Raw genomic sequence first — 25,394 nt, 5'->3', positions numbered from 1 at the left:
TTCAGCAGAGGCTTCAGAACACTGCTGGCATGAGCTGTTAACTGACACTGGCGCCCCAGCAACTGTTCCTGTCTCTGCCTTCATGGGGCTGCCAAAGGAGGCAGTGGCTGGGAAATCAAGAGGTACCTTCCTAGTCTCCGTCCCCAGATATCCCTGACAGGGCATCACTTCTGCCCCTTTTGGGCTGCGCGTCTCTAATTCCAGATAAGAGCTACTATGGTCCAGCCGGTCAGTAACAGAAGCACCTTCATGTGTGAGATTTACAGTAACTTGTAAATAATCAAAATGCCCTGGGGGGTCATGCGAGTTGGCTGCTGTGCTATCTCCTTTTGAGTGGCAAGAGGAGGAAGATGCGTTCCCGGCACTCAGGAGAGGAGAGTTTTCTCTGTGAGATGAGGCTTCCCCTTCTGAGCTCAGCAGAGAGGGCACATGGAGTGAGCCAGGGTCCTCGGGTGTAAACACGGTTTTCTCCAAATAGGCATCAGAACCCAGAAAAGATGAATATCCTTGTGTGTTGTCGGTTTCTTGGAACTTTGGAGAAATATTATCTGAACTCAGATCTTCCATTTTAGAGACATTAGAACTCTTTTCAGTCATACAAATAGCTAAAGATGGACTGATTATGCCCATGTTAGCATTACAATTCTGTGCTATGGGCCTCGTGGATTCTTCCTCTGGACCAAGAGGTACAATCCCAGGCTGATTGACTTTGAGCAGAGAAGCAGGGTCGTCTAGGGTGTCTTTCTCTGTTTCTTGTACACTGTGACATCGAGAGGAAGGAGAAATCCCAGCCTGCTGATTCTCTTTAAGGCCACCACCTAAACACATCTCTTTAATCTCTTTGTGGTGCACTGATTGCCCATTTCTGTCCTTTTCAATCTCTAGAGAATTTAATTCTGATAAAACAGTCTCAGCTAGCTCACTTGCAACTGTTAACTGAGGAGAAGAAAGTTCCTCCTGAGAAATGTCTCTGGGTTCTGCTGGAGAAACAGAAAGCTTGGACAAGGCTTTTCCTTTTCTAGAATGCGAGGCAACAGGGAAGCCACTCTGAGCATCATCCTCCACTTGGAGTGGCATTTTAGCAGTTTGGGTTCCCAAGGAAAGATAATCAGACTTTTCTGCTGCGGGGCTACCTGCTCTAGTGTCTGAGGACATTAACTCTGCTTTGTTGGGACAATGAGATAAGACAGAATTGTGGTCCTCTGAGACACCTCCATGTTCCAAGTCCAACAGATCCACCCCAGCTAAATGAGTGCCAGTGGTTGTAGGACCTAAAGGAAACTTGCACTTTTCACTATCAGGAAGGGTTTCGTTGGACTCAACAATCACAGATGCATGTCCAAGGGGAAGGGCAGGATTCGCCCCATCTGCAGCCTCAGAATGATTTCCCACAGCGTGACACTCACGGGGATGAGAGAGAATGTCGCCCTGTCCAGTTTCACTGGACAGAGACAGCTCCCTCTTTAAACCAGGGAAACCCGTCCCGCAGAGCGTGTCGACTCCAGAAGCCAAGGCAGGAGGAGGTGAGACACTGCAATCACAAGTTTTACAGTCAAGGTTAAGGGGTGTCTCAGCATCAGGGAACACTTGGGCTTTTTGTGGATTCTCTGTGTGAAAAGCAGATTCGGAAACAGGATTCAGTTCCGGTGCTATCTCACTTTCTACGCATGCTACACCTGCTGAGTCATTCATGTACTTCACACAACCGGGGTCCTCTTGATTTTCTCCCATCCTGTGAGTTTTGACAGGTAGCACCAAACCAAGCCTTTTGGTTTCTGTTTCACACAGTGGCTGGGTATCTTTGGGTAAGGACTCAATTCTGGCTTCTGGAGCTCTTGCATGACTTAGAGTTGTGGGCTCACCCCCCGAGGCACCTTCTGTTTCTTGCGTGATTTCTGAGACCACATCTTTCTGCGAGTCTCGGGCAGGTAACTCCTTTCCTTCGTTAACAAGTTCTGAGCCTGTCACGGCATGTCCCTGGAGAGCAGTAATGCTGGTGTGATTGACATTCTGCCTGGATGGGCCCTCGGCAGCTGGCTTGTCACAACAGTTACTCTCTGGCAACCGTACATCTTCGTGCCTAATTGATTGATTTGGACTTGACAAATTTGGACTTTCCACTTTGGTAATGTCACTCCCATCAGATTTACGACAGGGGAAATCAGAAACAGCAGGTCTCCGAGGCTCAACGTGTCCCTCTCTCGGCACTGACATCCCATCACTCATCGTGGAGCTGCTTTCTCTCAACGTCTTCTCTGCTGCGGTTTTTCTCTGAAATTCTGGACAAGGGACCTGGCTGCTTTGACTTCCCATAAACAACGACGGACATACCAAACTCCTCTCAGTAGTTTGTGAGTCAGATTCCCCAACAACAGAGCTGGGGTTAGACACGGAAGAGGGGAGGCCCAACGTCCCCAGAACCTCCATGGCTATTTTTATCTAAAATCGTCTTAGATGAAGCAATCATCTGCAAGTCTGGGTTATCTTCCAGATGGCTTTCTGTGTTGAGACTTATTTGGCTGCAGCCAGAGACTTCTGAGGGACCTCCAGGCAAACATCCTTCTGTAGCGACCTCTTTGCTGGCTGAGGACAATGGGGCCATCACAGTGTCCATCATACTTCTAGAGCCAAAGTGTGCGTGTGTACTTGAGTCGGAGCTTTCGTCTTCTCTGTCTAAGTGATTCACAGTTTCCAGCACCGTCTGTTGCGTCAAGTACTTCCTGATTTGTGTGGGGCCTCGATATGTGGCATATGTTACTGAAGGCTTCTCTGGTTTACCAACAGTGTCTTTCCTGTGAAAAGAGACAGCATGGGTATCGGGCAACACTAAGTAATAACAGTATACCAGCAAGCGTGAAGTATATCCTTCAAATACCACGTCCCATGTATTCAGTTTTAGAGAATAGTCTAGAAATTTTAGTTATAAAGTTTGCCTGTTTTATTATAAATATTGAAGATTTGACAAGCAGGGTGTAATTATTAACTCTGCATTAATGTTTGAGCTCCTTAGAACTGTTCCTTTGCATCTCACTGCATATGCATTTCTAACTGTGGGTAATAGAAAGAACACAGAATGACAAACCAAGCCCTGGGTTCTTGTTCTAATCCCCAAACATCCTACCCTAATGGAGCACAATGGCTGTGCTTCATGTTGGTACCATTAAGCTTACATATTACTTACTGATTCCTCCAACAAATCAAAACACCAGAAGCATCTATGTCTCTACTTTTTCCTGTGAATTTGAATGGCAACGCTTTGGTGCACAAGTTGGAGAAGTTTTAGAGAAAAACAAGATGTGCCTGTCACTCACAGTTAACACTGAATAGGCATTAATTCAATCAATGATAGAGTTCCGGGCAATTTCCTCTCACATTACGTTTTTCAAATATTCAACTTGTAGTAAGTCCTACATTGCCTAGGTGAATGCAGACATCACAGTGGAGTTCTGGAAGGGCTGGAGGACCAACTGAAGCAGGAAGGTCCTGATGTTCTCACCGTCACACTTGCTGTGAAGAATCGACCTAATAATTACTCTAAATGTTAAGCAATCTTCCTCGGACTAATTACCGTATTTGTGATTTACTTTTTATGTGTATGTATGTGTGTCTGAACGTATGTACGTGTGCCGTGTGAATGCAGGTGCCTGTGAGCATCAGAGGATGGCATCAAATCCTTGGAACTGGAGGTGTAGGTATTTGTGAACCACCTGACCTGGGTGCTAGGAGCCAAGGCTAGGTTCTCTTCAAGAGCAGCAAACGCTCTCAACCACTGAGCCATTTCTCCAGTCCCCAATGTCTCGATTCTTAAGAGTGATATTGAAGTGTTTAAGTTCTAAATTCATATTAAAATGCGGGACCCTGAATATAGAGATAAATGGTGGAAATATTCTTTATGTGACTTTTTCAGGTAGCACCTGCCATAATCTAAAATATTACTATAGAATCCATATGAAAAGTGGAAAAATCTAGTTAGTATTCCAATACCTTTAAAAATACAGTTCATCTTTACTTTTAAAGCAATGTTAAGGAAGCTAGATATATCTCAATGATAAAGCCAATGATAGAGCCAAGTACCTCTCCTTCAGCATATAAAAACTTCAGCATACATCTTAAATTTTATATCTCTTAAATATATCTTAAGTTTTAGCTGAACTAGTTTATTTCACCTCATATAAATGCTGGCTCCTAAAATCTTACCATGCCGTAACTGTAGACAAGAAAAAAAGTGTGTTCCATTCATTAGTTTTACTGTCCATTATAAATTAACCAAACTAGGTCCCTACAATAGTGGCTTAAGCTACAGCATGAGTTTCAGACAAGATCCAAGAATTATTAAACAAAGCCTGATTTTGCATAAGGCAGTCTTTCTAAGAAAATGTAAGAAGACACAAACAGGGGCTGGAGGTATGGCACATGATTGAGAGCACTTGCTTTGGCAGGAGACCCTGGTTCCATTCTCTGCACCCATGTGGCAGCTCACAACCACCCTTACTCCAGTCTCGAGGGAGCCAACACCCTCTCCTGAATTCTGCAGGGACCAGGCAGGCAAATAGTGCACAGACATGCATGCAGGCAAAATAGTCATACATACTCAAAATAATCATATTTGAATATTCATGCAGAATATTCAAAACAGTCATAAAATAAAAACAGGCAAGAACAGATAAAGGTAGTGTTACTGGCAAACCCCATATCAGCATACGTAATAAGTTTTTCAGAAAATATAAGAACCTTTCAGAACAACATACATCCAGATATCAGGACAAAGAACAGCTTCTATCATGTTTTTTTTCTTTTAAAGTTATAATGTTACTTAAAACTATATTATCCTTATAAAACTATATATACTTAAAACCTATTTTCAATAGACTATACCTTTTTTTCCAAAATATGACCCAAATTCAGAAATGGGTAACTAAAGGAATGTATATGACACCAATGAAACAAGAAATAATACATAGGAATCAGAGCTTTATTTATCATGTACAGTAAGTGTAGGGAACTTGTAACCAGCTCTGTCTGAACTAGATCTCAAAGCATTTTATCCTGCACAATAATTACAAACTTATTATAACAATGTCTTGTATAGTTCTGGAACATTGAGGGGGAATCAGTATTATACTTTTATATTTTTAGGACTTTCTGCATAATTTCAACTACGATGACTTTAATGTCTTGGCTTAAAATTCTAACCAGATCATCTTCTGCGGCACCCTGGATGGAAAGACTACATATTTGTAACTCAAGTGTGCATTCATTATATTAAGCAGCTGCCATGTTTAAAGCATTGAACATCAAAGTCGCAAGCCTGGCTTTATGCGTTATAATTAGTTGCTTCAGTGAGTGCGGAGCAGCTATCCTGCATGATTTAAAGTGTCCGTCGGCCACCACCGTCCACTCTCTACACTGTTGTCTCACAGGTTACAGCAGAATCACTATAGCTGAATAATGACAAGAACATAAAAAGATCCTATTTTCTCATTATTCTTAAATAAAATAGAGCTGCTAAAAACATGTGACTTTATCTCTGGGCATGGTGGTACTCAGTACTAGCATTTGGGAACCAGAGGCAGGACTAACTCTGAGTTTGAGGCCAGCCTGCTCTACATAGCCAAGGCTAAATTAGTCTCATAACAAACAAACAAAAGCTAAAAGGCTTATCTTTCACAAGCTGAACAGAGAAAAGAGAATTTCATATATGTAATTATGCATGTGATATACAGCTTATTCTTTATCCAAAAAGTATATGACCCCCCCCCCAAATTATACAAATAAAGTAAAAATACTAAGAGATTACAGGTGTTTACAAAAACAGGCCTACATGCCCAAGACAGCACTACATCCTGTGAACGTTTCCTCAGCCTTTCTATGGGGTGACAATGTACACAGTATGGATACTGTACATGCTACAGTATGGATAAACCTGATATACCTGGTATTTCAGCTAAAGACATATCGTTTACCAAAGAAAATTCTAGCAGCCTGCAAATAACAATCAGGCTTTTAGAAAACAGATTTAATAACTGGTTTTGGAAAAACATGACTAAGTTACTCTTGAAGCAATATTGATTTTCTTTCAAAGCACATTCTCTTTCATGATAGGGAAGATTTTTAACTGTTTTATGTAAAGAAAAGCAATACAACTAACAAAGTTGGTTTTTTGAAAAGAGCTACTTGACAAAACAGCTTTTCATGATGACTGGGAACCTGTGGGGAAAAAAAACAAAAAAAACCCAATAACAGAAATTAACCAACATGAAGGCACAGGGACTATCTCTACTCCTCAGTAGAGACCTTTTGTTTAATGGCATAGATGCTTAAAGCATTTCTCTCTCCATCAGAGGAGAGTCTTAGTCAAGGAGGAAAGAAAGGGCCGGGCAGTGGTGGCGCACGCCTTTAATCCCAGCACTCGGGAGGCAGAGGCAGGCGGATCTCTGTGAGTTCGAGGCCAGCCTGGTCAACAGAGCGAGATCCAGGAAAGGTGCAAAGCTACACAGAGAAACCCTGTCTTGAACCCCCCCCCCCCCCGCCCTCCAAAAAAAAATAAATAAATAAAAAGAGGAAAGGAAAAGTACTTGACATAGTCCCAACAATATGGGGGATGGAAAATACTCTGTCTAGTATATTTGAGTGTAATAAAAAACAAGTTTATACCTGTTCTTTAATCAAAGAAAAAAACGGGGGTTGAAATGCTCCTTAAATTTAAACAAGCGTCTTTTCTTAGAGCTCTGTAAGAGGTTCATAAACCCAGTTTCATGAATGGAGTTGATTTATTTTTAACCCCTTTAATTGGATTCCACCAAACAGAAGGAAGAGTAGGAACAAAAGAAAGAAAAGGAAGGAAGGAAGGAAGGAAGGGAGGGAGGGAGGGAGGGAGGGAGGGATGGATGGATGGGAGGGAAGAAGGGAGGGAGGGAGGGAGGAACAGAAAGAAAGAGAAAGAGAGAGAGGACACTGAAGTAATGGACTACAGATCTTGACCATCAGTTACTGGGTGCACAAAAGCAGCACACACTCCCTGTCCTGACACAGTAGCACTTCACAGTTGGAAATGCCCATGCAAGGGAATCTTGAATTTAAGATAATTCTTCAACTAAGCCAAATTTAGCACTAATAAGGTGGTAGCACTACCCCCTAAAGGGGCACAACAAGCCTAGGGACAGAGAATATACACTATCACATCATCTGGGATCTGGCAGGGAAGAATATTACAGAACACCTTTTCCAAGTCCTTCAGTTAATGAGGACTACCACGCAGGCCCATAAAGCTAGGTCCAAAAACTTAGGGTTTTCTTCTTTCTGTTTGTTGCCCAAATAACTTTCAAACTTACTTTGGCGTATCAGCGGTTTCCTGTTCGCTGTCTTGTGTTGTATCCAAAGAAAAGGCATCAGACAGTTCTGAGGAGTTGGACTCTGGCTCGTCCACAGGAAGCACTGGAATCATCTCGGGGCAGCCGGCAGTCTCCTCCCCCTGAGGATCCCCTCCTCAGAAGGGCCACTGGGAGCCTGTGGGCCTTTCTCAGATTTATCTTGGTCATCTTTGAAAGAAGATTGCTTAACTTCCCCAAGAGACGACTTTCCTGAGATATTGAATAAGTTCCCAAGAAAGTGAAAAAAGCTTTCTTTTGGCTGTCGCTCACTCTCTCCTGTTTTGGCATCGGACGTGGAATTAGAAAGGTCATTTGGCTTCGGGGGATCATCCAGCATTGGAAGAATGGCAGGCTGTTCGGCATGGTTCCCTCGGTCCTCACCTTGGGGAATCTGAAAACAAAATAAATTAACATCATCATAACAGACTAACTGGACAGCTAGTGCATGGCGGAGGCCAGGGACACGCATGTGACCCAAACCCTCAGCTTGCTTTTCACGCTGTTTACAACCTTTAGATCAGACTCTGTGCCGCTTAAATAAAGCTGCGTATTAGCATCACAAAGGGAGACATATGGTGCCTCCAACACCCCAAACAGGAGTAACCAGTCCAGGTTTGGAGGAGATGGCAGCAGAGGTTGTAACTAGGTGATGCTTCTTAGAGGAAGCGAACCCCTGAAGGGAACCTAAAAGTTGGCTATGGAATGTCTGTCTGTCTGCCTCTTCCTGTGTGTATAGTGAGGCATTAGCTTTTAAGGAGTTTACTGTAACTGGAAATTAATGAAGATGGAAAACTGAAAAGAGTGAGAATGGACATAAGGAACAGATCACAGCAAAGCTTACAGGTACTCAAATATGCCCTTGACTACTGTAGAGCTTGAGGGTATTACTTCAAACACTCAGTCACTAGATATATAAACCCACCCTTACTGTATCATTTCAGCATGGTATTAATTCATGATGCTGTTATAGTATGAAAAACTGTTCCCCTAGGTGGTCAAGAAAGACCATAACATGGTACACCCAATTCAGAGTAAAGGCCCACTGAGACCCTTTATGGTAAAACATTTAGTCGTGACAGGGAATTCCATGCAAAAGAAGGAGTGTACTGGGAATTCTTTGAAGACACTGAACATTTTCAGAGGCATTTTACCTGCTCCAAATTCAACTGTCAGTAAAGCATACAAACATTCATGAGAACTGCTCGAGCTAAGATTAAACCAGGAGAGCAAAGTATGTGCTGGCATTTCACCTTACACTCTGCCGGGATGCCAAAAGCCTCAAGCAAATGTGCCAACTCACCCTGCCTCCTAAACATGCTTGCTCACATAGTTGCATACTTGGAAATGGAATGCACACCCAAAAGTATCTGTCACTCACCATGCTCAAGAGTCCTCATAAAAAGAAACCTCAAGTGTGAGTCAGGAAAAGATCAGAAGATCAAGGTAAAACCACCCTAGGGGAACTGCAGGGTCACATGACAAAGTTTTACAAGAAGCTGGTCTTCAAGACAGCAAAGCTATCATAATTGTCATTTGTTCACCTCTGTCCATGTTATAATCCAAGCCCAAAACAGCTTAAAAAGGGCATTCCACTAACCACTGATTGTTATTATTCCTAGTCACGTCCCAGCTACTGACTGCACACGCGCTGTCCAGGAGTTAGGAAAAATGTTCTACATTTGTGCAGCACGAGAGCACATAATTATGTACATGCATGGCGTAGCTACCTAAGCCCATATATGCATGCCCAAGGTGACCTATAAAAGCAGACTCCACCCACTCTCCAACTCTCTCTTCTGCACTTCCCTTTTTGGTAGGCCTATTTACACGTTCCCCCTTTCCCTTCCCTAATAAAATTCTTATAGTGGGTTCCTTTGTACCTTGTGTTTTCTCACACCTGGGAAATAATGCCTAATATTGGTGCTGTAACCAAGTAGGCCCTCCCAGGGCCCTGTGCTGGGATCCTGAACCAAGGCTGGTTCATCCACAACTGCCCACCTTCCACCTGCCCAGCCACAGAAGGGCTCCGTACAATATCGTCTTAACCAGTCAGCATAAACAGGTCCCTTAACCAGTCAGTGTAAACAGGTCCCTGCACCCTTGGGAGCAACCATTGATCATCTGGTGTCCTTCTGGTGTCCTTGGAAGTGGGGGTACCCCCGTCCATGGTCTTTATCAGCTAATGTTGGCCCCCATCACTGACTATCACCCTCAGCCATTCCCCACGACTGCAGTCTGAGGTCTCCTTTTCATTCATGTCTCTGGGACCCTCATCTTTGGGCTGCTGCCCCGGCCTTGCTCTTTGCTTGGCAGAACACTGAGCGACTTGTGCCATTAATCAATCCTCGCTTGATCTCTGGGACGCCTGAGATACTGTAGCCATTGGATCTCATTTATTTATTTTTTTTTTATTATTTTTTATTTTTCTCTCTTCCACAGTCATGGGAAACAAGGCTTCCAATCCCAAAAGCCCACATCTCCTCTGGGATGCCTTTTGGAAACCCTCAAACCTCTCAGCTTAATGCCTTACTTAAAGACTTCTAAGCTTATCCACCTCGGCACTAAAAAATGGCCTAAGTATCCCATAGATAATAAAAAATGGCCACCTAATGGCTTGTCGGACCCCAATATTTTACAGGAATTATCTAACTTCTGTGAGCAAAGGCGCAGATGGGAGGAATTACCTTACATCTAGGCGCTTTTCTATCTTAGCGCCAAACCCTCTCTCCTTGATTCCTACTCACCTGCCTACGTGCTCCTAGCTATGCACCCTGAACCAGAACCTCTCACTACTACTTCAGATCCTGCTAATGACCCCTGCTTTCCCCACCTCCCACTCCTCCTCCTCCTCCAGCCCCTTCCTCCTCTCCAGGACTGTCCTATCTCCATCAGTTCTTTCACCCTAATAGTCAGGCCCTGTCTCAGTTTGTCACAGCCCACCTACAGCCTACCTCTGAGGACTGACAGTTCTTAAAAAACTATTACTGCCTCTTGTAAATTTGTCAAAAGTCAGATCCCAATTCCAAATATTGGAGCCAACCTTTTCCCACCCACCAGGCTGGAGGCTCCCTTCCAGGGCCTGACTGGCAGCTCGATTTTACACATATGCCCACGGTCAGATGAATTAAATATTTTCTAGTGCTCGTGGATTCCTTCTCAGCTGGGTGGAGGCATTTCCGGTTTCCAAATCAACGGGCTCAGACAGTCGCTGACCTCCTTCTCCGGGAGATCATCCCCTGGTTTGGGATCACTGCTTCTCTCCAGTCTGATAATGGCCCAGAGTTCACCTCCCAGATTTCCCAAACCCTATCTAAAGCTCTTAACATCCCTTGGCATTTCCATATACCTTACCATCCTCAGTCCTCAGGGAAGGTGGAATGGACCAACCGCTCTTTAAAAAACATTCTTATTAAGATGTCACAGGAGGCCGGGCGTTGGTGGTGCACGCCTTTAATCCCAGCACTCGGGAAGCAGAGCCAGGCGGATCTCTGTGAGTTCGAGGCCAGCCTGGACTACCAAGTGAGCTCCAGGAAAGGCGCAAAATTACACAGAGAAACCCTGTCTCGAAAAACCAAAAAAAAAAAAAAAAAAAAAATGTCACAGGAACTTTACCTTGACTGGGTAAAATTATTGCCTCTGGCTCTTTTCAGGCTCCGGGCTCTTCCCAAGCAACCCTTCTCCACTGCACGGTTCAAACTCATGTACAGGAGTCCAGGTCTAACCCCTGGCCTCCTATCTAAACCTTCTCCCCTCCCTGACAACCTGCTCACCTCCTTGCTCTATCATTTCCATTCCCTCCTATGGAATTTTGCGGACCACTCCCTACCTCAGCCATGTGACAACCCCTGCCCGCCCCCATCAACACTGGGGATCAGGTCCTTCTTTCCCCTCCAGGGCAGCACCCCTCACTCCTTTCCCCTAAATGCAGGGACCCGTCAAGGTAATTCTTGTAACCTCCACAGCTGCTGAGGTTGAGGGCTTTCCCCCACTGGATTCATCTATGTCACCTGAAGCCTTTTACCCCACCCCCACCCCACGGCAATTACTCCTCATACACAGTGAGGCAAACAGGGCCCTGCTCTCTTAAGTTCCGGAGGACACCAGAATCAACTGCCTTGTCTCCAATTCCAGAAGAATGAGGTTTCATCCCACAACTGTACTCAATCCCACCAGACTGGGAACCCCATATGTCTTCTCTTCCTGACTCCCCCTCCAGATTCTCCTGTCCCTACTGATCACATTCTGCTTCATCATTTTCTCTTCCCTGTCTCTAATAACATATTCAAATTTCTAATTAACTACTCAGCTAACTGTTACAGGACCAATGTCAGCCATAGAGCTGGAGGCACAACAAGGACCAACAAATATACCCAGGCGGTAAGAAACAGTAACACTCCAGAGATATTGACACCCCCTGACTCAAAAGGGTCTGGACTCTCAAAAACAAACAAACAAACAAACAAAACAGACTTTAATATAACAATTTATTACTGTTAAATGCCCTCAACAATCAATCACCTGTGTCTCCCGGATACTGAAATGATACCTCCATAATGAAAGTAAACAGGTTTCTCTCAGGTGAAGATAAAAAGCCTAATCGGTAATAATAAAAAAAAACAAGTTCCAGATTTCTCTCTCTTGCCATATGACTCTAAAGCTTTTAACACTAAACAATAAAATTCTGATAGCAGAGTACTAAACACTATAGTATCATGGCTACCAGCTCAGGATTTTAAATTCCCTCTGGCTGCTTCTTAATATGTTTAAAATTTGTCTCCTTCATAAACTTAAAAATCCTTCTGAGCTCCAGAGTCATCTTAGACCCACCTAGACAGGTCAGATCCACTTCAGATAGTATCATTCAAACTTTCCTGGTTCCAGGACCCCTCCCCCTTCATCCTGGGACTGCCCCTTTCAGCTTCCCTTTCCCCCAAAAAATATTTTTTTCCCTAAACTTCTCTTGGTGGTCCCTCACCAGCACCTTGTCAGATCCAAGCTGTCAGATCTAAGCAACAAAGGATGATTCCACAGGGCTAAAAACAGCAGCGAAAGACAATCAGCTACCTCAGAATACCTGGCTACCTCAAGAAAAGCCCTCTCCCCACGCCCAAAAATTAACTGCGTCAGCCGGAATCAGTTCGGGGAGACACAGTACCCCCCTTCCCATTCACCCGCCACCATAACCCCCTACTTTTTATAATAACAGAAAGTGTGGAGTGTTACCATTCTTAGTCACTTCCCAACTACATGATCACACACGAGCTGTCCAGCAGTCAGGCAAAATGCTTAGTCACTCCACGGCCTTATGTCCTAGGTAACCCACGTGCCTTGTGGTCATGTAATCTAAGCGCAGTGTGGTCATGTAATCTATGCGCATGCGTGGCACAGCTACATACGCACATATAGGCATGCATGAGGTGACCTATAAAAGCAGGCTCCACCTGCTCCCCAACTCTCTCTTCCACACCTCCCTTTTTGTTAGGCCTACTTACATAATCCCCCTTCCCCTGCCCAAATAAAACTCTAATAGTGGGTTCCATTGTAACTCGTGTTTTCTCTTGCGCCCGGTAAATAACGCCGACAAATAACACATCAAATATACTATGAGGCATTGAAAATAATGTTAAAAATATGATGAGCAAAATGATTTCAAGTCAGTATTTTAAGGTGGCCACCTTAGAAGTGATGTTGGTTTTGTTTTGTTGCTGGTCCCACCCCCTCAACAGCATTTTTCTATTATTATATCAAGTTAGGACTAGATATAACTTGTAAGCCTCTACTGTTGGAATATACAAGCCTTTCAGAGTCTCTGCAAGGCTCACCTTCCATGGGTTTCATCTTCGAGTTAACCCCACATTTCCACCTCCCATACTCACCCTGTTCATCCTACAGCCCCTCATTAGGTTAGTGGAGCCCTGGCCTCAACGGTCTCATAATTTGGCAAAAGACATGCTAGTTCATTCACATATATCAAAGACAGTTTTGTCCTTTGACTACTTCATTTAATTTGTTCTAATTTCTGATCAGGCTATTTCTCCATGGGTCAAAATGAGCCAGCACTGAGTGTCTGATTCACGCTTTGCTGTGACTAGCTTGAATGACTGCTCTCCACTCATGGCCACTTGAAGAAGGCGAACTATGGACAACTGAATATTATTAAAATCCTTGCGATTCACAAAGGAATCAATGCTTGCTTCTCTTCATTTTCTATTTTCAGCTTCTCGGATTTCGGCAATGTCTTTAAATGTCTCAGTTGCTTAACTTTCCCCTCATAATCTTCTGAGAATTTTTTTCTCAGTAATTAGAAGATTCTCAACAAGAAGGGAGTTTCTAAATCTGGAAACAAATGTGAACAAGCAAGAACATTTAACTGAAACACCTACAATAAAATCTGCATTTCTATAGTTAAAATTTCAAGCCTGATCTAAAGCAGCTGTTCTCTGCCATGGGCCTGGAAAACAATGAAGCTAGGCCAACCACAGGCTCTCATTAGGTGGGGCCCACTTCCTTTTGCCAATAGTCCTGTTTACCATTGTTCTGAGGAGACAGGAGAAAAAAAAAAAGCACTCAGATTCAAGCAAACAATAACAAACATTTATTCCAGTTATGCACAAAGATACAGTTATTCCACACATAAAATATAACTGCAAAGAGGAAGGCATGTGTTTTTAGAATTCTTTTCCTTTTTTTCTTTTTAACATAGTAGGCTGTGATGTTGTGTGATCTTTATTTAAGTTCATCCATCTACATACAGTCTGCTCCAAGTTAGTACTGGTGAAGACTCACTTAGCTATGGTCTTACCCTGAGTGGACAATTGAACAAGATGCTGACCACTGGGGGTGGGGGAGACGTCTAGAAAAGGGAGGCCCACAATGGAGGGCCTAATTAACTTGAGGAGGGATAGAGATGCACTGTCTAAAGAAAACATTTCAGCTTGCCAGATCCAAGGTAAGGGATGTGAAATGTGAACGATGTGCACACTATGAGTGTGGGAGAAGGCTAAAGGACAGAAGGGAAAGGGACCAATGACAGAGCTAAGGTTGGATAAAAGACTAAAAGTCGTGACAAGAGAAGACGTCAGGGAAATCTGTGGAGAGCAAAGCCAGACTGAGTTGTTCCCTCCAGGATATTGGTCTCCAGACAAAGGACAAAGTAACTCCAAAGCAGAAGGGAGTAAGGAATGCCAAGACCACAGGCAGACTATAACCAGATGAGGACCATCCCGTGACAGATCTCCTGGGAATTGTTCATTTACTCTTCCTTCTGTCTAGACCATCTTCCCTTGGGTGTCTATAACTCAGCCCTCACCTCCGTCACACTCTTCTATAGGCCTTGTCATCACCATCTACATTAGTTAGCTAAGTCCTGTATGCTACACCTACCTAATTCTTTTCTCTCTCTTTATCCTTCTGTTCACTAGTAAACTCACACACATACACACACACACACACACACACACACACACACTTACTTCCTTTACAAAATAAAACCCACAAATGTAGAAAGCTCTATTTCACTCGTGGGACCATTTCTAGGTACACCAAACATGTCTAAGAGGTGCGCAGATTTTTGTTGGAACATAGAGGGTGAGCAGACTATGAAAAATCATTCAGTACCCAACTATTCAGTTATAATTGCTCAGAAGTTTGTGAGCCCATTTCGAACTCAAGGTGCTAGGCAGTGAGTAAGTCACGACGAAACAGGAAAAGTCACAACACAGAAGGGAATCTTTGAGGTCTTAAACCAGGAAGAATGACCAATGGTCTCTTAGGTTCCGAAACAGAATTGGCCTTTCAGAAATTCCTGTTGTTTGGGGGCAGCTCTGCGCTTGTGGGAAAGGAAAGGCTAGAAGGTTGCAGAAGAAAAGCAAAAAGTGATGGGACAAAGTGGGCAATTCCTAAGAGTTCCAATAAAGGGAAAAAAAGTGCTGAGCACTTATAGAGAGAAGTAGAAAGAACACTTCATCTTCTAAAAAATAAAAAAGAAAAAAATTAAAAAAAATTATTAAAAATAAAAAAAATACAATTCCAATACTCAAACGCATTGTCATTCATTATTATAATACAGCCTTAGCAGGTGGGAGGGCCACATCAACATACTGACTAGGATTTTGAGGATGTCGGGACTGCCGCCAAATATAGATACTGGGTGGGAAAGAGGAGGGGCAGATGACTCTTCCTACCAGACCTTGCTCGGTCCTCCTAGCCACACAGCTACTGCCTTTTTTTTTTTTTGCACACAACAAGGACAGCCCTTCAGAAACACTAACCAGTTCCTCTGCACCCTCAACTCCAGGGATCTACACTCGCTTCTGCTCCACCTCCGGGCATATTTTTTACTGTAACCGTCCTGATTCTGACTCTTAATCTCAGGCAAACACAAGTGTCCACTCACACCTTCGCATCTTTGCAACCCTGCCCCACTGACAGAGCTGGCCCATCATACCAATGCTCCAGCCTCGGAACAGCCTCCTTCCGTCAATTCTGACTCTCTTTCGGTTCCCACATTTTCATCCTCCCTACTCAGCTATTAGGGACAGCCAGAACCTTCAGATCCTTTCTTGATCCTTGGTTACTTTCCACTGAAGTGATCCCTAACCATGCAAAATGCAGTTTATTTTTCCACACTGCCAAAAAATCTCGGTTTAAAATTAGGCAGGGCTTCACCAGGAAGTCTTTCCAACCCTTTTCACAGTCCTTAGACTAAGCATCTGGTATCCATTCACACTTAGTAGAAGACCTGCATTCTATCTGAAGGTCATTCCCTGATAGTCTGCACTTAGCCTCTCCTCTACCGGCATGGTGGCCTCTGGCCTACTTCTTTCTCTAGCTCTGCATGCAAGGAGGAAAGAGAGACTACCCTTCCCCCCATATGGATCCCTCCACTGGGCACCAGTTCACCATCCCTGGTATCTTCTTAGGGAGCCCAGTCACTCAATTCAGTGAGTCTCTAGGCAAGCAGAAGTCTGTGTCCGGACACAATGAGATTCTCTTCTCTCCTTAGCCCAGCATCCTTAAGGCGGCATTACTAACCCTGACATGCTCTCCTTCCCCTAGCACAATCCCTGCAAGCTGACCTGTTCTCCACTCATGCTCCGACCATGCTTCCTTCCTTCCCCAAAGACACTGTCCACGTGTTAACTCAGTGGACCTGTTTCCCTCTGAGCCGAGGATGATATCCATCTGAAGGAAGAGCCAGAGACTCTGGCTTCTGTCACATCATTCAGCAGTTCCCCTTCCTCCTTGACTACTCTCCTCCACACCCTTCCAGGTCAACCCCCTGTAGCCGTCTCTCATACATACATAGCATTTTCCTCCAAGTCCGGCCTGGAAGCGCGGCACTTAGACGCACTCTCTGTGAGATGCATTTTCCATGAACTCAGTCAATCAGATGACCCTCAGATTTGCATCCTCGGCTCAAATTCCTGAGATATGAGCCTGTACATCGGACTGTCTACCAGGCACCTCTTTCCACCTCTTGGAGGCTTCATTGAAACCTTAAAGGCAACACTTCTGGAAGTGAACCTGACCATTTCGTACCTTCTCTGAGCTACAGAATCTTCCCACGGTGTACCATCTGAGAGGAAAAGAACATCAGAGAATTGTGTAGAACCCCAAGCTCAGCAATACACATTAGGCTACAGGCATGAAGGTGCACTTTACCAGACAATGAAATGAGAAAAAGGAAAAAAAAATGAATTATGAGGAAAACCATTTCTTCCTATAATGGTGTAGAGACTGCTCCAGTCTGAAAAGAGTCTAATGCTCTACAATTAATGTTCGACACCTTTATGGCAAAGGTTCTCACACGCATCAGGAATGCATACATACTTCAGACTCAGTGTTCATGTTAATAAGATGCTTTGTAACAATGTAGCAACCTCCTGGCTCTACAACAGGTTGGCCTGTGGGTAGTCAAACATAGCCATGACAACATATCCAGGAACTCAGAGATCCCAAGGTCCAGACCTGCACAGCCAGGCCAATAGGCTTAGGCTCCTACAGTGCCTTTGTCCACCAGGAGAGCAGGGTGACAAATGTGCCTTCTCCATCCAGGCACCTTCACAAAAGCAGTGAGGAGGCAAGGGCCCTGACTACAAGTTGAATTCATTCTATCACACCTTCCTGCAGGCATTCAATCTAAGAGCCAAGCAGAATTAATGTTTCTAACAGCCAATTTCTACACCCTTTAACCAAAATACATCACCAGCCTTCTTAGAGATACGTTTACGTTTGAGCCACACTTTTTATGGCAAGAAAGCAAGATTTTTCCAAGTATCTCTTGTGACCAGTGCTTTTAGACACCGTCTCGGTCTGCTCTAAAACACATCTATGAAATAAGCAATGAGCACCCTACAACAGATCAATAAGCCACAGTTCAGAGTGGCGGAGAACATCTTTCCAGTTACAAGACCACATTACGGGAGATGTGGGACTTGAGCCCAGATGTCTGGTTCCGAAGACTATGCTCTTTCCGTCATCACACATGTCATTTAAAAACTTCTCCAAGGACGTGTTACAGTTGGCAGAGAAGAAACGTGGCCTGTAAGGCTCCAGGGGACTCCACCATGAACATGGAGTTCTGCTTTAATTTGTTTACACAGGGTGTTTCGGGGATGATTACGGTTGAGGCAAAAAAGTGTTCCCACGCTTGAAAAAGATGTTTCACAATGTTTATATTAAATCAATATGATATTGCTATTATCTAAATGGCTAGGAATGGAAAAGTTAGCAAACTTTTATTAAGGCCAAAGTGTCTTACAAAATTAGTTCAGTAACTTAGTCTCTTACTAGGAAAACACATAATACACTTAAATTTGATTGCCACTTCACCCATGCAGGAAAGATGGGCCACATATACAAGAAATCTTATAATATGCACAAACTAATATATTCATTGTATAGGCCACCAAGATGACTCAGCAGGTAAAGGAATTTGCCACCAAATCTGATGGCCTGAGTTCCATCTCTAGAGCCCATGTGGCGGAAAGAAGGAACCAACTCCTGGAAGTTATCCTCTAATTATCACACTTGCACTACGGCACATGTATGCCAACACACACACACACACACACACACACACACGCACGCACGCACGCACGCACGCACGCACACACGCCACTTATACGCTGTGTAGATCTTCCTGTATTTCTAACATTGTTAGCTACTTTTAATTCTTGCATTCAAGTCCCAGTCAGATAATTCTCCCCACTTCCCAGCCCACACTCCAAATAAAAACACACAAAAAAAGTATAGAACATGCCTGAAGATACTGAGATTTTTCAGGCAGATGGAATCTGAGATTTCAAAGCGACATACACAGAAAAAGGTAAGGAATGTTAATGATCCAATCTGGGGCTTCCAGGGTAAAAGAAATCAGGCAAAGAGCTGAGGGTTAAAAGGTGAAGCCGAGGACGGCAAGTCGTCACGTTGGATGACTAACACCGAGGAAGGTGAGGCGCCTTCAGCGTCTCTGTGAAACATCTACATGAGACATGAGACATTGTTTAGCCCAGAGAGAATCAGGGACAGAAGTGAGAAGGAACGAGCCAGAGGTGGAAGCTAAAGGCCAGTGTCATAAAGCAAAGAGAGGCCAAAAAGCTTTCTGGAAAAGAAAATAAGACTTGGAAGATGAAGTGTTTCAGTTGGCTAAGCAGACCGAGGACAGAGATCAAAATGCTCCTGAGTGTGGGAAGGAATGAGGTCATTAAGTGACCTGAAATGTACTGGTTTTACAGAATGGCCCTCATTCATTGAGGAGTCAGAAACATCCTTGCCATGTCAAAAACACAGCACTGAGCTTCCCGAGTCTGGTGTCTGAGAGCACCAAAGGAAACACAGGAGTCGGACGAGAAAACATTAAAAACTGAAAGTGTTTAAGGCAGACTTCCATGTGAGTTTTTTTGAGTAACATGGAGGAGCCGAGTGAAGTGACAGACTGGGGAGAGGTAATCAGATTCTCAGAGACTCCTGCTGTCACTTATGTACACATACAAGGGAGAGCTGAGGCGCATGGGAAGACAAGGCTAGAAGCAGACAGGCAGGATACAGAGGATGCAGGAAGGGGGACCACCAACATCCCTGGCACAGGGCATGGGGTGCAGACCTTCGTGAGTTCATATTTGAAAGGGAGGAAGGGAAAGACAGTCTCTGAAATCGAGAAGGGGCACAACACATTTTCTATCTCTTCTAAATAAAACTGTATGCGAGTACAGAGACATGTTAAAAATGGCTACAGGACAATGGCATGATGAGGACCAGATATCTGATAAATTTTTCCAGCTAAAATAAAAACTCCAAATAATATAACAGAAATACATACTCTAGCAGACAAATAGATGCAAACATTAGAAATAGCTAGCGATGTTAGAAAAACCAAAGGCTCTATAGTACATATAAATGACTTTTTTTTTTTTTTTTTGTTTTTTTTGGTTTTTTAGACAGGGTTTCTCTGTGTAGCTTTGCGCCTTTCCTGGAACTCACTTTGTAGACCAGGCTGGCCTCGAACTCACGGTTCGGATTAAGAACTTAATGATGTCCAAATAGAATATAAAACTATAGCTGTAACTATTCAAAAGTAAAGTAAATTTTCGTACTCAAACATCTTAGGCAACATCACTGACATCTTGACTTGATAACTCAACGTCAAATATAAAATAAGATATATATGACTATGTCAACTAATCCTAAATCTGTCATGTGTCAGACTGTACATTTTCCCTTTACTGTAGAAGGCATACAACTGGGGTTAACAGGATGAACACAGTGTGGACATTTCAGAAAACTGGTCATTAGAAATGAAACAAGAGGGGCGGTGGTGGCGCACGCCTTTAATCCCAGCACTCGGGAGACAGAGGCAGGCGGATCTCTGTGAGTTCAAGACCAGCCTGGTCTACAAATCGAGTTCCAGAACATCCAGGACGGTTAACACAGAGAAACCCTGTCTCGAAAAACACCAGAAAAATAAAATAAAATAAAAAGGAAGAAAGAAAAGAAATGAAACAAACGAAAACTCTCCAATTGAAACTGCTCAAAATAACAATATAACACATGCTCTTGCTAACCTTTTTCAACTGTTTTTATCCTCAAGTCATGTGACTGATGGTGGTATTACCAATGCATATGGGGAGAGGAGGAAGCCCTGAGCGTGTGAAGGCCTGAGTGAATTTGTGCTGTTGACATGGGCTCAGCTACATCAAGGAACCTACAGCTTCAGACCCCTGGGAACGGCAAACCTTTCCCCCTGGGGTGAAGCTCTGAGCGATGGCAAAGTCCTTCCTCTGGGGTCTGAGTAGGAATGTTGATAGTGTGTGAAGAAAATGTCCACCACAGCTGTTTCCCTCACCTCCAGACACTCACGGCCGGAAGACTGCTCCCCTGCAGAGACCATTCCTCCTGAGGTTAGCTAAGGTTGCCTCTTTGGTCCAGCTTTTCACTACACACCCTGCCTCCTTGTTCATCTGTGTGTGGTAACATTCCTCTCTATTCAACTGTACACAATAAACACACTCATCTCCGAGGTGCTGCCATTTCTCCACCCGAGAGCCCGCTCCACCTACTTCCAGCTTTTCATGTGTCCCTCTGTACAAGTTTTCTTCATTCCCTCACTGCCCCGAGTCTGGTCCCTTCCTGGAGCCATGCTGAAACTCGGCAAATACACATACTTGCTTTAATCCTAGGTAGCAGCTATCCACAAATGATAGGTCCATGGGACGAGGCTGAAAAAAACTGTACCAGTGGCTTCCATCAGGTTGAAGACGAGAGCGAGAATGAGAAGAATAAAAAGTTATATGGACCAAAATATTCCAGAAAAGAGAGTGCCTTGGGTCATTTTTGATCATGGATGAACTGGATGCCCCTGTAAGCAAGCAACCCTGAATAATCTCATGAGTACAAGTAGTAATTGTGCAGCTGCCTAGACCTCAGAATGAAATCCTGGGCATCAACCTCAAACACTAGGAGTGGAAAGAAGACCATGAGAGCCAATCTCTGGAGATGGAAGACTGGACGACTGGAAATAAAAGGCTGACTTTATCCAAGTCTGCTGACTGAAAGTGTAGGCAGTGGGCAGATGCAGGCAGATGCAGGCAGATGCAGGCAGATGCAGGCAGGGCGGGGAAATATGCAGAGAGCAAAAGTATAGGAAACCAAGAAAGCAGAAAGGGCTGGTGAAGATCCACAGCATAGAAGCCACGAGGAGCTGAGAGACGGATGGACAGGAATTAGTAGTCAAAGAACCCTGGGAGTGTGAGATCTCAGAAGTAGCTATGAAACACAAGGGTAAAATTTCAGACACAGCCTGAGAAGTGAGAATCTTGTGTAGGTTAACTCTCAGCGACTGAAGAAGAGAGAAAAGGCTGCAGAGCGAGCCTGTGCCACAGTAAATCGGCAGACTGGTCGAGCGTTGTCATAGAAGAGAAGTAGGAGGCAGAAGTTAGAAAGCGTGAGTGTGGAGCCAGGCATGGTGAAGCATCCTGCAATCCCAACACTCAGAAGCCAGAGTGGGGACCACAGCGGGTGCAGACACAGTCTGTGTTACATAGTGACACCCTGCCTGGAAAAAAAAGAAAGAAAAAAGAAACCGGAAAGCAAGATTTAGTAGCCAAACTCAAGCAAGCAAGGAAAAGGGGACCCTGACCTATTTCTCTCAATAAAGCAAAGATTATTTTCACTTCCATTGAGAAAGCAGGAAGAACGCACACCTGAACTTTCCTAGGTGTAGTGCACGTACATTGTCTATCATTTTCAGCATGTCAAAAAGTACAGGCAACCGTAATAGAAAATTTAGATAACTCTCTATGCTTCTACTGACCAGGTTAATTTAACCTAAAATACCCAGTGGATGCAACTGACTGACTGTCACAAATCACAAATAAATAAAGAAAGCAACTAGTAACCAAAGCCACGCCTGTGGTTGACAAAACTAGCCAAATAACCCAACAATCCGTTTTCTTAGGAAAACTGAAAAGGTCAATAATTTTCAAGGACCTTAGGCACTCCCTGTCAACTGTACAGATAGGTACGTAGCTTATACATTGCTGGTGCTCATCCTGTAGTGCCCAGGAAGCTCATACGTGAGCTAACCAAACAAAGATCTCTCACACTGTAGCACTGACACAGTATTGATTTGTACTTCCCCAAAGCACTGCAAGGTGTCTATACCATTCCATAGGCAACTTAATCTTTAAAATCTCCGTTGGAAAAGAGACCAGGAAATTCATATACTCTGATTTCGATATTTAAAAACTAAGGCACAAACATCTAAATACCTCTCAACTGAAGCTCATAACGCAGCCAGTTCAACCTTCTCAAAGCTCGCCCACACCCCACCTCATGGACCAAGTACAGGGCTAGGCTGGATACCCTAACAATGTAAAATAAACATGCTCTTCTGTACACATAAACAAATAGCCGTGGTGGCACGTTAATCAGCATGCCTTCTGTACACAGTTAAAGAGCTAGAAAACAAAAACCAAAAACCCTAAAAGGAAGAATGTGCAGGAATGTAAACTTTTCTTGGTGGGACACCATAACATTTACAAACAATAATTTACACCATACCTTTACTGCTTCTGATGAAAGTGCATTTCCCTTTTTCTGATGTGTGCTCACGGGCTCATTTTCAACACTGAAAAATAAAAACAGTGGTCTGAAATTAAAGGAAAATTATTCAACACGTACAGCTTATCTAAAACAAGAATTGAAAGGTCATTCATCTGCAATGATCGGGGAGTCCTGAGAATAGGCTGATTGGAATCTAAACTGGAAAAGCATATTCAATCCTGCTCATCCAGCCTTCCAAAACTTCTGTGAATTCATTACACTGCCTGTAGTCTTATATTGATGATCACATCACAGTAACAGCGGCACTGGTACACTGCTCATCTAATGTTGGAAAGTGCCAGCATTCAGTATTTGTTTCTATCAAGGTTCTCCACAGCCTGATATTATTTTAATGCCTGTGCTAGGTGATATTTCTATTCAGCATATCATTATATAAACATATAGTTTTACCCAGTGAATTCTGTGTTTAAAAATAGATGTAGATTTATCTGACCCCAAATTGTCCGAGACAGCACCTAAGTAATTCAAATTTAATTAAATTCAAATTCAATTTTAGGAAAGTCACTTTTAATTGTCTTGTGTGGAGCATTCACAGATGCTCCAAGAAATGACACTCAAAACTCAACTGCATCCATTGCTACCAGGCAGAAAGACATCTTAAATCTAAATGCATCCACGTCTATACATTATTATGTTTTCAAATTTTTCTAATCCTTTGACAAATTGAATACTTCCAAAAAAGACCCTTAAGACTGTCTCCCACGTATCAAGGATTGTGCTTGGCTCTTAGTGTATCAAGACAAGCAAGCTGGGGTCTTCACAAAACTCAATCTATTTGGGGAGACTGGTTCAGAGTCTCTAACAATGCGATCTGTTAAATGTTAGAGCTCTTGAATGAACAAAGCCGTCTGGAGAACAGGGCAAACAACAGCCTGTGCACGCTCCACACAGTACCACCTGGGGAGGTCTGAAGGCAGGAAGTCCAAGAATACAGTACTTGGGGGCACCCATGTTTTGTTTGTTTTTAGTTCAACACTAGAGCAGACAACTTGGAATAGACAGAGGTAACCCTGTAGCAGATGAGAATGAGAACAGAGGTTAAAGGATGCCACTCCATGAAGAACTGGCTCAACCCGTTTCAGAACATGATCTTCCTTTGTCCTGACTTCAGTGTGAAGACTTTAGAGCCCCGAGACAGGGACAAGCCCATCCACAATGACCAGGACCCATGCTCACCTTTGGTGCAGCAATGAAAAGAGGAGGCATCATAAACTCAAATCAGATAAAGACCAATCCCAGAGCAGATGAGAAGGGAACTAACTTACACTCCATAGACTTTTCTACCCATAAACTCCAGTGCTATTCTGGAGAATATCCAAAGAATGAACAGTGACAGTCAAAAGACAAGAGTATGACAAAGGCCATCAACACCTGGGAGATACACTGGATTACAATTTCCTAAGATTGAGATTTTATGTTGAAATATAAGAACACAGAGATACAGCTATGCCTCTAAATATTTAAAATGTCTTTTAAAAAAGTAAAAAAAGATAAATATGTCAGCTGTGGGTTCAACACATGGAAAATTCTATGGGAAGAAAAACAGAGTAACACTGACACCTCCCACTCATGTTCATGTAAGCAATCCCAACATTCCCCCAAGGAGACATTAAAGGAGAAGAAGTTAGAAAGGGAAAGGGATCAGTAGAAGTAGGAGAGGAAATAAGAGAGGGTGATGGGGAGGTGAATGTAATCAAAGTCCATTAGCTACATGCATGAAGTTGTCAAAGATGAGGATGAATACTGAATACAGAACTGTAACATAATACATATATTTCATAGAACAAGAATACATCAGTGATTACAGTTATAAAGGAGAGTGGTTTCTTTTTTAAAAAGTTTTTACTAACCTTACCTGTTGTCGCAAGGATATTTTATATATTTCAGGGTTTTCTTTTTTCTTTTTATTTTAAGTATGTATAATGGATAATAGTCTACTTAAGCTCAAGCCAAAGAAAATAAACTGTCAAAATTCTTGTAGAAACTGGCATACTGTAAGGAACAGCTCAGCTCAGGGTACTGACTGTGCTGACCCTATAAATGAACCATGGAACTCTATCTTCAATGGGCTACCTAGGAATTAAACATATAGCAACTGCTTAATTTAATACTCCATTTCTTAAATTTCCTAAGCTTCATTTCGAATAGGCAGCTCTAACCTCCACAGGCTACACATGTGGCCAAGGTTAGCGACATATGCAGTCCGACACAAAATTGAAAACTTATTTAAAATGTTGTGTTATTTTTTTTTACACATTTTAAATTTTGTCATTCAAATGTGCAGCTTTTAAGCATGAATTCTGTAATGACAAAGTCATGTTACAATATCAAAAGGTCAGACACACCTGTGTTTCGAGAGTCCTTCCTATAAAATATATTTCCCTGGTAAGGCTGTAAATA

At 43.3% G+C, this 25,394-nt stretch overlaps 1 protein-coding gene across 1 annotated transcript in view; it reads right to left on the bottom strand.

Moving 5' to 3' along the window:
* The window catches only part of Crybg3 (crystallin beta-gamma domain containing 3), a 111,067-nt gene that overhangs the window by 64,364 nt on the left and 21,309 nt on the right, over positions 1 to 25,394 (bottom strand). Inside the window, 5 exon segments of the mRNA XM_028879448.2 lie at positions 1 to 2,419; positions 2,421 to 2,792; positions 7,332 to 7,470; positions 7,473 to 7,761; positions 22,932 to 22,998. Of these exon segments, the coding sequence (XP_028735281.2) occupies positions 1 to 2,419; positions 2,421 to 2,792; positions 7,332 to 7,470; positions 7,473 to 7,761; positions 22,932 to 22,998 (3,286 nt within the window).

Source organism: Peromyscus leucopus, chromosome 12 (genome assembly GCF_004664715.2).
Source record: "Peromyscus leucopus breed LL Stock chromosome 12, UCI_PerLeu_2.1, whole genome shotgun sequence".
NCBI lineage: Eukaryota > Metazoa > Chordata > Mammalia > Rodentia > Cricetidae > Peromyscus > Peromyscus leucopus.
The sequence above is the reverse complement of the archived record's forward strand: the minus strand, read 5'-3'. Positions and strand labels throughout refer to the sequence as shown.